This window comes from Coptis chinensis, chromosome 5 (genome assembly GCF_015680905.1).
Source record: "Coptis chinensis isolate HL-2020 chromosome 5, ASM1568090v1, whole genome shotgun sequence".
NCBI lineage: Eukaryota > Viridiplantae > Streptophyta > Magnoliopsida > Ranunculales > Ranunculaceae > Coptis > Coptis chinensis.
Window position 1 is genome coordinate 84,654,642 of NC_141460.1, and position 12,526 is coordinate 84,667,167.

At 37.6% G+C, this 12,526-nt stretch overlaps 1 protein-coding gene across 5 annotated transcripts; it reads right to left on the reverse strand.

Moving 5' to 3' along the window:
- Positions 1–2,101: 2,101 nt before the first annotated feature.
- Positions 2,102–12,127, reverse strand: LOC147499519 (CMP-sialic acid transporter 3-like). Of its 5 annotated transcripts, XM_086561273.1 has the most exons (7): positions 9,851–12,127; positions 9,290–9,347; positions 4,884–4,940; positions 4,663–4,740; positions 4,530–4,571; positions 4,179–4,238; positions 2,102–2,407 (listed from the first exon to the last, which is right to left on the reverse strand). In XM_086561273.1, the coding sequence occupies exons 1-7, from the start codon at positions 9,883–9,885 to the stop codon at positions 2,381–2,383; spliced, it is 357 nt and encodes a 118-aa protein (XP_086417399.1). In that variant the 5' UTR covers positions 9,886–12,127; the 3' UTR covers positions 2,102–2,380. The 5 variants fall into 5 exon arrangements, 1 of the variants encoding a protein (XP_086417399.1); XR_015195909.1 differs by lacking the exons at positions 2,102–2,407; positions 4,179–4,238 and having other exon boundaries at positions 4,245–4,740; positions 9,548–9,964; positions 10,153–12,127; XR_015195908.1 differs by lacking the exons at positions 2,102–2,407; positions 4,179–4,238 and adding an exon at positions 9,548–9,716 and having other exon boundaries at positions 4,245–4,740.
- Positions 12,128–12,526: the final 399 nt, after the last annotated feature.

A 12,526-nucleotide genomic window follows, 5' to 3' on the forward strand; every position in this document is an offset into this window, starting at 1 on the left:
TTGTTAGAGATTAAATTAGTTAATGAAGGCAAAACAGTCATAAAAAAAGTGACCAAGAGTCCCACATAAAAAAATTATTTTTTCAGTTTGCTACAACTGTAGGTGAGGCTGCGATTTTTAAGTTAGTAGAGATTTGATATCTTGATGAAACAATATTCATTTTCATCTACATACTTCCACATTCGATACGATAATCGATAGGTAGTCAAGTCTTCAGCAGTCAAAGGCTCTTAGGCTGAGCCCTTCATCCACAAGCATAGAACCTACACTTAGCCAGCCAGCACTTGCCTTTGACTGCATAGTGAAAAGCTTCTTGAAAAGCAAACATGTTTGCCTCTACATTTACTCGCTACACATACAGAGCAATTTTGACTCTACATTTACTCTCTACACATACAGAGCAATTTTGAGAGTACAAAGTACGTTTGACGCATGTTGGTTTTGATGGGTGGTTTGAAGATGATGTATTTTGCCAGTAACCAAAATACACTCACACTATTAGGTACAACCTGCTCTAGATGTGTAGGTACAACCTGCTCTAGATGTGTTCCATGGCGTGCAAGTCTGCCTCATACAGAGACAAGGTACTACATTGACCAGTACGGGGGGGACGATGATATATGGATCAGAAAAGTGACATACGATGATACATGCACTCGCATCAAAATGAGCATACATTTTGATTGAAGGTAGGAGAAAGTATTTTGCAATGTGCAGAAACTGCAGCATATACCTTGCTTGGCCATAGTTTTTCAGCACAATCAATGAATCAAACACCCTTAGGCAGTCCATCCGCATGCAGAAAGCCAGAAATCAGTCCATTAGCCACGAAAGTGTGCATTACAGGGAAAGTTAAAAGTACATTAAAAAAGAGAATAGCATGTGTCTTAATACATATATATGAGATGCCACCAGTTTAGTTAGTCATACTTTAGTAATATAAATTTATCTTCCGCCAGCCATGTGTGTCATCTGATCCCGGAAACAAAAGTTCAAGGTCAGAACCAAAGCTTCTGCATCTATCCATCCCCTACAAAATCAGCAGCATTAGTCTCAAGATGGGTCCGCTCAAGTTCTACCATCAAAGTAAGATCAAATGGTCCTGTGTAGCAAAATAAGTAAAACAAGCAGCCCTTTTCTAATATTGATATAACCACATCTGACTCTTTGTATCAGAGTGTATCAGAGCGGACTCAATTAAAGTGTCCGTTCAACACCATGAAGACATTTTATTGTTAAAAGGATGGGAAAATGCATGACTGCACTTGATGATTGCCAAGTCCTTTTTATTGTTAAAAAAATTCTTAATAATTTATTTGCTTGCACTTTTGGACAGATGCTGCTTAATCTGTTTGAGTTGGACATTTTTGAACTAGAGTTCATATTTTGATTTGAATTTTGAATTTTGAATTTGAATTATATATTTATTTTGTTTAATTTTTTGAACTAGAGTTGGTATCTTGATTTGAGTGTCCATAACGTATCCGTGTCCTACTTTTTCGAAAAATGTTGTGTACACATGTCCGTGTCGTAGCCTTCTACTTTATTTTACAATAGTAGATTAGTAGGTAACTCAGTGTAAGACTAAACCAAAACCATACCATCAAACCCTACTAAATTGGGGTTACAACTCCTAGTTTCTACTTCTTTTTATACACCTCAGGCTTCTCTTTCAGCTCAAAAGTTTGCATCTCATCTTCCTTTGACTTACTCGCCTCTAGAACCCTATGTAGTGGCTAAAGGCCTTCAATCATCCGTTATTGATGTGGAACACGATAAGGCAACTAGCTCACTGTTGGCCTTATCCAAAAAGCCCCAGAAAATAAAGCAAGTTACCCAAGTCCACCTCTTTCTGCTTAAAAATCAGACTAAGAATTTCTTTTTTTTCCTAAGTTACATTGACACGGACACGTGTGTGTGTCCATATCCGACACGGATATGAAGTGTCTGACATGGATACGTATCCGACATGGCGAGATATAAAAAAAATTGAGGTATATTACACGTGGATACGTATCCGACACAAATTATTTTTAAAATATGGTGTGTCCATGTAACATAGTTTTTTTTAATTTTTTTTTTAAACGGATGAAGTTATAAATCATTCCCAAACAAATTCCATTTTACAGTCACACGGAATCACCAAATAGTTAGCAAGATGCTAATAGTTAGACTCCATATAACCGGACAAACAAAAAATACAAAAATTACAAGACAGTATTATTCAAAACTAAACAGTAAAATCTTGAAGTCTCAACTTCCTAAAGTGAGCGTCACTCCTCAACCAATCATACAAGGTCTCTTTAACTTCCATTAAGATCTTGTATAATTCTTTATCCCTGCTTTCAATAACACCCTGATTTTGCTCCAACGAGAGAACTTACACAATCGCCTTCAGAAGATGAACCTTTGAAGACAAAGAACTTCATGTAAAAATGGATTTTTTTTCTTGGGTGAAGGTGGGAATACATCGTAAAGACATTGGAGACTTCCATCTATTGCATTAAGTATTTTTCTACGAGCACAAGCAGCACACAAACTAATAAACAGAAACAAAAGGAAATACTACTTGTAAATAGAACTAACAAAATTAGCAGTTGATCAAAGATATGTTACGTAAAAGGAGGACCTCCATACTGTTATCTGTTACTACTAGTTAACATTTGGTTTAGTTCATGGTGTGATACTTTAGTTTATGCGACACCCATTTGACATTGTGTAAAGGTACCATAGTCTACAAGTACAATGAGGTTGAACATCACAATGTCCCTATTACGCTATAGCCAAATTCGTAGTAAGGCTATCGGAGGAAATAACTGATACATTTTAACAACTATAAATAAACGTGACCGTGTATTTTCTTGGATATTTGTTTCATTAGCGTGGCATCACCAATGAGAGATTGGGGTAAAAGAAAACGAGTGTAAACACGATATAGAAGGGAAGCGGCAAAATTATTAAACATTTGCTTCTACTTGGATAGTTTGAATGAATAGTTGATACGGATCATTATCCTTCTTACGCGATGCAAACTTGTTTTAACACTGCGATTGAACTGTATGCGCTTATGGCTTGATTAGTAACGCTAACTTGCTGAGAATGAATCACGCTTGCTCACAAGGCATTTCGTGTTAACCAATAGTGTCCCATTCGACAATAGAAAAAAAAATCACTGTTTCCTGCGTGTGTTAACCAATAGTGTCCCATTTGACAATAGAAAAAAAATCACTGCTTCCTGCGTGAACATTGAGACAACATCTACAGATTTGTTGAGTCCTGAATTAAGTACCCCAGAAACTGGTGGCAGAAATGGTGTTCTCAATTCACATGATTTTAGTAGTTCTGACTTCTGAGAAGTTGCAACCCAGTTCCAAATTCTTCAAAAATAGATTCTTGAATTTTGTTTGCCTGGGGTCTGTTGTCAGTAATGCCAGCTGAATCTTTCTTCAAGAGTGAGATTCGAAGCAGACTATTCGTAACAGCTGTTTTGATTGTAATTAGTCGTGTTGACTATTTCATTCCACTACCTGCCTTTGATAGGCGGTTGATACCTGGGGACTACCTTAGCTTTGTCTCTGGATCTGTTGGTAAGTTTCTTTTTTTAACTATTAATTTTGGAATTTTACTTGAATCAAAGTCTTATATTAATTGTCTGAATTACACTATTACATTAACCTTCTTGATCAAATTTTTAAACCATGAGTACATGGGACAAATGATCTACAACTACAGTTGTATGATGTGACAACCAGGAGAAGAGAGGAAGTTCAAGGAAATCCTATGGGGCCTTGAAGATCGAATTGATCGAATATTTTTTTCTGGATGTGTTACTGAATACTGATAATGCCTCTTCCTTTGCTGCTGTTGGGTCTACTTCTAGCTTTGTATATGTGTATGGAATTGAGACTACAACTACACTAGGTAACGTACAGAAAGTCGGAACAGGGTTAGCTTAGTCAATGACTGGCTCTGAACATTTACCCAGTGATGGGACAGGAAGAGATACCAGGGAAGGTGGATAAATTCATTCATATGGAACTCGTGATCAGAGGTGGCATACGCAAGACCTCCATAGTCCTGGCTACCCCCCACTGGCCAGTATAACAGTAAATTAGAGGGAAAACCTATATTTTACTTTAAATACCTGAGTAGTCAAGGTGGTCAAACTTGAGACTAACCTGGATTATAGAGAATTTTCTTTTCATGACCATCTTTAACAGCACAGCAATTACAAGAACCTGCATGTGTTCATGGTTTCAAAAATGGCCATGAGTACTCAAAATGTCAACATGGAGAAATTTAAATGGTGTGGAACAATATGCTGCAAGTTCTTACTAGCCAACTTGGGGCATAACAATATGTGAATAAAGCAGAATTGAGACGAGATGAATTAGAGATCCACCATAAGAAAACAAATTCTGAATCCCCGCTAAAGTTTAAATCATGTAAATTGATTGAAAGAAAAGATAAAAGGATGTCCAAATGATATTCAGAACCCTAGGGTCACTTTAGTTGTGTATGGGAAATACCTTCAGGTTGCTCAACATCTTCACGGTAGCAGGATTAAAATGCTTATAGTTTTGAGGAAGTCAAAGTACACAATATCAAGATCAAATCTCAAATAAAAGGGTAAACTTTGTGCTGTTGTCATTAAACACATACCTGCATGATGAATTTTAAATAGTTGTTCACAGCATAGAGAAGAGCTGGAACAGCGAGAAGGACATTGTTGCGAGCTGCCTGTAACAAGAAAAAGAGGCATTTTCGATATAAAATGACAGTATTAATTATGGACACACAAGCTTCAGCTAAAAGGGACAAGAAACAAATATTAAACAAATAGTACAAACAGGGATGTAATACAGAAACTCTCACAGTCTCACCGGAACAAATGTAGAAACTGATAGAAGAGGTTTCTCTCCAACCTTCTGATGTCTGGCCTGTAGAGTTGATAGAAAGCAGCACTAATTGGTTAAATACTTAAATATATGCCTGCAGACAAGATCCTACTCTTGCTTTACAGGTAAAGGTCTACCCTGCTATCCAATCAGCCTTCACAAGCTTTTGGTGACAACTGACATGTAATGAAGGGCAACCAAAAGAATGTCAAATAGCTAGTATAGTCGGGAAAGGTGTAACACCCCGAATTTTGACAGAATTCGGAAAAACATTATTTGTTCCCGACTCTTCGATCTCCGAGGTGTAACGCACTCTCAACTCCCAAAAACCCATAAACAGTTTAAATATGCGGATAATAAAAACCAATAAAAATTTTAACTTAAACAAAAGTCTTCTTCATAACAAAGATTCACAAATAAGATTAGGTTACAACTATCCTTTCAATAACTCTTTAATAAAATTTACAAATGAAAATACAAAAACATTGTCTAGACTAAAATTCTATATCACCTCAAGGAAAAACAAAACAAATCCCGAGATGCAACGCTTAACGCAAACCACAACCCAAAGAACGACAACCAATCTTCAACACTAAACTGTCAAGACTTATCAACTGTGTTTCATTTAATGAACACACCCGATAAACAAACATGCAAATCGGGTCGACATTATAAAAATCTTTGGTGTGAGTAGCTCTAAAATACAACATATTCTTATACAAATATATACACAAACCATACGGCAGCTTAGTTCCTCCACCGAGGCGTAGTAAATTTCAACAACTAATACAACATCCTTAAGTACAATAATCTAGGCGGTAGTTCCTCCACCGAGGCCTTTAACTTCCCACTAACCATACAACAAACTATAATGCATCATAAATAAGGCATGTAGTTCCTCCATCGAGGCCTTAGGTTCTAACTAAACAAATAACCAACCAAACATATTACCATAATTAGATTATTTCGGGCTTTCTTTGCGTGTCCCTAAAATCACGCGTCATATCTATGTCATACCTAGTTTCCCCGGCTACCACAATCGCTACCCAACGCCGAACATGTACATCCACATGCCTCCCCTTACATAATGAACCACTCCGTGCGTAACCACCCTGAGCGGGATGCCGCACACCAGGTAAATCCTCACACGGAAGCAATTATGTAAGTAATGCCACTATTCGGCATAAAATATTGCGCATCATCGTTCTATTTTGCGAACGGAATAATCAAGCCACTATTCGGCTCGCCGGGAGGGCCATTCAAATTTTTACTAAAACGCCGGAAGGGCGCCTCCGGGCCATTCGGATTAACCGAAACACCGGAAGGGCCAATCACATGAGTTGTGGTAGTCGGGTTCTAGGATTTTTAGTTCGTAATTTATTCGGTGTCATATATTAATGACTTATAATAAATTCCACTATATCACGTCTTGGTCAATTACCTTATTGCACTAAGCCATAATATATAGAAATATCTCGGTTATTTCACATAACCACTTTCCGACTTTCACGTGCCAATATATTATTGCACTACACCACACTCCTCGCGTGAAAAATATTCATCAATACTATATCTTACCTCATAGTAGCATCTCCCATATAAAATAATGGAGCGTTTATACATCTCTCAAAGATATTGCATTCAATATATATATCCCAACATGTTATATAATATCACAATTACTTCAACGTTATCACATATATTTTATTATAACATCTCAATATCGTCACGCGTGTCAAAATACACAACATCAATGTCAAGTCTTTCTTGATAATGACAATCAAATATATACAAGCTTCCACAAAGATTTTATTACTATATGTGTCCATATAATATACAACATAAAACGTAAGACAATTAAATAAATCCATAGTCCACAATCAAAGCCCAATATGTATATCGCTTTTACACACTACCCACGCCAAATCTAAATTAGATAATGACCAAAAACCAAGTTATCTGATATCGACAATATTTTATTACTATATATATCCATATAAACAAACATATGAAAAACTGGAAAAGTCAACATTCACAGTCAACGGTCAAAGTCAACGGTCAACAGTCAAAGTCAACGGTCAAAGGTCAAATATCAACACATCATGGTCAAGGTCAAACTCAACATGTCATGGTCAAAGTCAAAGTCAACATGTCCTAGTCAAAGTCAACGTGTCCTAGTCAAAGGTCAACACATCATGGTCAAGGTCAAACTCAACATGTCATGGTCAAAGTCAAACTGTCGTTTCCATGTTCGACAGGTTCATGGTCATAGCCATGGTTCATGGCTAAGGTCAATGTGCATGGCTCATGGGCTCATAGGTGATGGTTCGGACCCAACTGGCCAAGCCCAAACCTTAAAACCCAAAAGTCTAAACATTGGAAAAACCCAAATAGATCTATTTTAAGTCCAATGGACTGGCCCCAAGCAATATTAGAAACTGGCCCAAAAACTTTAGACTAAACTGGCCCAAAACACAACTGAGTTCGGCCCAAAACAAACTCATAGAAACTGGCCCAAGAAAACTTAACCTAAATTGGGCCCAAACTAAACCAAATAAAATCGGGCCCAAACAAAACTACAAGATTTCGGCCCAATCAAAACTAAAGTGAGCTGGCCCCATCAACTAATAAAATCGGCCCATAGAAACAAATGAAATTCCGGCCCAACCAACTAAACAAGCTAGGCCCAAACAAAACAACACAAGGTCGGCCCAACCAAAACCAAAGGCTTTGGCCCAAGGCCCAAACCGATATTATCGCTTTCTTCTTCTTCGGTTCTCCTCCTCCTCCAGCAGCCACCGGATTTTCCGGCCACCACTCCCATTCCATCAAGTCGGTTCGACTCCAACTGAAAAACCCACTAACATTAACAAAGCCAAAGACCCCAACTCTTAAATCCACCATCTTCTCCAAAACTAGATCTAAAATCGTGACCGCCATTAATGGATTCCCCCAAGCTTCCAACAGCCCCCATCAAACTCCCTACTACCCCCATACATCAAACCACCAACCCACAATACCACAAACACAGTTCAAACACGAAAATCACAATAAAAAACCAAATTCTCCGATTATCCGCAAGAATGGCGATGCGCCATTGGACGAAGTCTTAGGAGCTTCCACCAAGCTTCCCAAAGACCCATTCGGCGACCTCATACTCTACACTACCCCCACTTCAACCCATCATCACTCAACCAAATGAAACCAACCCCAAACATGAATCACGGCCCCATTAACACGCTTCAAGCTTCATCGCCTCTAACTCGACCCTCATCACTCCAACACTCCACCACGACCACCTAACCTCATTCAATCAACCAATCCACAACAAGCCTCAACAATTTAATACAATCGACACCAAGTGTATAACCGAAAATAAATAAAATACAAAAGCGGTTAAAAGCAGTAATGTAACCATCGTTTATATACATGACCATTGTTTTGTGTGGTAGGGGGCTCATCCATTAATGTGCCCAAAATCAACCTTCGACGGTTCAATCTCAAATATTCGAGTTCAATAGATTTTAAAATTTTTTTTTTAATAACCATAGTTTTACCAATCGGCGGATCTAATATTAATACCGATCATACTTAAACATATCTCGTGAGATAGAAACTAATCTACTCACCAGTATGAACGAATTTCCTACTTAATTTCTCCGAGTCCGGAGCCGTCATTCCCACCTCCGTAAATCCAAATTTTCATCTCTTCCATTTTCATTATTTTATTATTCTCTCGAACCCTATTTTTACAGAACAATGTGTTTATATCTTTGGGTCCAAACCCAAGCCCAACATGCACTTCGGCCCAAAATCAGGCCCACGTATCCCGAGTCCAATCCGACGAATTTTGAAAATAAATAATTTAATTAATTAATTAATCATTAAATATGTCTTTTAAAAATAAGGGCGTTACAAAAGTACTGTGGGGATGCTTTTTTTTTTTTTTTTAATCTGGATGCTTTCCACAATTCCACCTAAACAAACAATATCTTTACTATGAAATGATGGAGATTAGAAAGAAGTTTTGCTTCTCTTGTTATTTCATCTCCAATCATACGCTGGCGCCTTACTTCAATCAACTCAAAACCAAAAGAAAGCATTGACTGCCAAATAAAATATCTGAATAACGTCAATGGAGACCCACACCGACGCATCCAAGATATTTAATTTAATACTAATGACTACAAGAATCATTGCTTGCCTCCTCTTGTCGGTGAAAAAAAAAATACATAATAGTATTTAAAATCAAAACTAATCAAAATAGTTAACTAAAATATAAAGAAAAAACAGCACAAAGACGAATGTGGAGTCGCCGCCACAAGAACGTAAACATTGACCACCTAGACCCAACCTAATTTCTAAATGATGTAAAAAGAAATTGGAATTACATTTTCACGGACTTCCTCTTCCAGCCAAGCCCAAAATTGTGAAAGAGCAGCTGCATCCCTACAAATGAAATATCATAGGTTATATACCCTTACACACATGTTGTTAAGATTATTCCCTTTTTTTTTTGTATGCATTGGATTTGCTACAAATTACCACTCAGACGTTCAAATCAAGGTTCAGAACAACCTAAATATTAGTCAGATATATCTCTCTTTGGTCATTCCGATACCTACAGATATATAAGAGACATGCTACACCTTTTCTGGGATAAGAATCTCTTTTAACAGAAGTGCTCTGTGTGCATGAACCATGGTTCAAACCAGGATCATATATATTACATTCACGTAGTTCCCGATATCCACTTGCTGCCAGGTTCTTGTGATACTTGCATGCTCCCCGAATGGTGATGACACGAGATGATGCAGCCTGTACATAGATCCAAATTCCAAACCAAGGTATTCCAATTGTTTTGATATGCGAAAAGAGAAGTCAGGATCTCACTACCTATCTTTTGTACTGGATAAAATTATTACAAATAAACAAACATAATTGCTTACTACCTCTTTTGCATGAAGGGCTTTCCCAACTGCTTCATTGTTTAGCCACCATGTAGCAATTCCATCACTCTAGAATCTCAACACTTCATTAAGAAAACTTTGAATGAGTAGCTAAACCTGAGTTCCAAAGATTCATCATTTAGTAGAGAAGCTAAACCTGAGTTTCCACATAGGTAATATCAGTGCCTAATTCTAGCACAAGGGGCAGTCAGAAATTGTCTCCCTCTATACTGTGAGAATAGAGTTCAAAGGAAGCACTTGCTTAAATGTAACTTTTCAAAGGCTGCACTCCTTTGAAAGTGTACCTGGGCACTATGAATCCCCGACTGACATGAAGGTGCAGGCAAAAAGATCAGATATCATCAAGACTGGTTTCTTTCGCTGCTTTGGCCTTGCTTGATCACACAATGGGGAAATGCAAGCTCATCCCACTCCCTCCACTGTAAAACCAACGAAGCATGTTATGAGTGTGTCACCAACAAATTGCCCAAAATTTAACTTCCATTATCACTCAGTAGCTTGACCCAATAGAAAATTAGCATTTCAAAATGGCAGCAGTGTTTCCAATAGTTGAACCTTGAGCACCAATGCCTAACTACTGTTTTGATTTTGATTACCAATATCAGCAGGAGTATAATGCTTCCTAATAACTACACTGTCATAGCAAACTAGCCGCCACATGTATCCGCCTTCCAAAGGCCCCATAATGAAGTCTTGGTCACTCAAAGAGTTTAATTTGCAGAAGTAAGAGTATCCACGGACTGATCAACACTGCCATCCATCAGCTGAGGCCACATCTGTATCGCAAAGGATCATCTGTTTCGAAAAGGGACATAACACAGTTAATTTTGTTCTGTTAATAGCTTCCACAGTGGTGAGCTCCCGACAAAGGAACTTAACCTTTGAAGAAATAGTAAGAACTCCTATGAATGTGATGTGATCAGGAGTGACACTCCCATCTCTTAGCATTTCACTAAAAAGATGTAGTGCTTCCTCACCATGTCCATGCATTGCGAAGCCTGTGATCATGCTAGTCCATGCTGTAACATCTTTCCTGGACAAACCATTAAAAATTTGGAAAGCACTCTCCGTATCTCCTGTCTTGGCATACATATCCATGATAGAAGTCCCGACAGCAACATCCTCGGCAAAATTTGTTTTCTCAACACAAGCATGAAGTCCTTGACCTAGCCTCAGTGCTCCTAGATGAGCACAAGAACCAAATAAACTCAACAGAGTCGCTTCATCTGGACTAAACCCAGCAAACTGCGTTAGCTCGACCATACTGATTATAGGCACCAATCATTGAATTCCAAGCCACAACATTCCTTTCAGGCATCTCATTAAACAACGCCCTCGCAACATTCAAGCTACCACATTTCGCATACATATCTAAAATTGCAGTACCAAGAATAACATTTGATCTCGAATCAAACCCAATTTGCCGAACACGTTCATGAACCCATCTTCCTGTTTCCAAGTCCCTACACTGAGCACAAGCAACTAAAACATTCACCATAGTAATCTCATTAGGTTCAACTCCCTCACATTCCATTTCCTTAAACACCCTTATTGCGTCACTAGCCCTATCATTATTAACATAACCAGCAATCAAAGTAGTCCAACCAACCACATTCCACTTAGGACTTTCTTCAAACAGTTTTCACCACTACCCAAATCAGCACAACATACATACACATACATCAAACTGGTAGAACTATACAAATCTGAGTCATACCCATTCTTAAAAATCCTACTATGAACACATTTCCCAAACCTAATATCCAAAACCGCGGCGCAAGCTTTAAGTACAAAGGGAAATGTGAAATGATCAGGTGTATAACCCAACACTTGCATTTCTCTATACATCAACAATGCCCCATTTGGGTTATCAGTATTAGAGTGTCCTTTAATCATAGAGTTCCAAATATAGACACTTGGTTTTTTAATTCGAACGAAAACCGTTTCGGCGTAATGCAAATCATGGGGTGATTCTTTGTTTGTTAAAAAATCAATGAGTTTACTTAATGGGATTATTGATTTGATTACTGATGTGGTTATCATTAATCCATGTATTTGTTTTAACAGTTTTAAGGTTGTGTAATTTTCTAGTAAAGTGAGGATGGTGTTGTAGTAGTAGTTTTTCTTCACGAATGTTTTTTTTTTATTTGTTCATTTTTTTGAAAAATGAACGACTGAACGGCTATATAAAGGGTAATTTTGTCTTCTTTGGCTTTGACCGGAAAAATTAGGACGCCTCAAAGGCTCATATGAAAATGGTGTATATGAAATTTCCTTCTAGATGCTACAAACCTACCCAGCGCCTTTGATGGTTATAATGTACGTTTTGAAATGAAGGACAAAACACCATCAGAAAAAAAAAATGAAGGACAAATGAACGTTCCTACAAATTGAACTGAAAAGTGAACTTGTACAGGTGTACGGTTTGTTTATATCCAATCCATCGCTTTTAACAAAAACCACATTTTACGGATACTATTGTATCTTTACACTATTATGATAGCCGGGTTTTTAAGAGGTACTCTTATCAACCTAATAGTGTATTTTTAATCTATCTATTTTAAGATTTTAAACCACTTTTCTTAATTATTCTAATCAGTTTCTTTTTTTTTAAACAATTTATAAAAAAAACTTGTTCACTTTACTATAGATTTAATG

What these genes read in the sequence shown, in the direction of transcription:
- LOC147499519 (XM_086561273.1), bottom strand. Translation starts at nt 9,885, where the DNA reads ATGAAGCAGTTGGGAAAGCCCTTCATGCAAAAGAG. An exon ending in AAGCCCTTCATGCAAAAGAG is followed by an intron (nt 9,348 to 9,850) that starts GTAGTAAGCAAT and finishes TTTCATTTGTAG; the next exon opens with GGATGCAGCTGCTCTTTCAC. An exon ending in CAGTTTCTACATTTGTTCCG is followed by an intron (nt 4,741 to 4,883) that starts GTGAGACTGTGA and finishes TTCTTGTTACAG; the next exon opens with GCAGCTCGCAACAATGTCCT.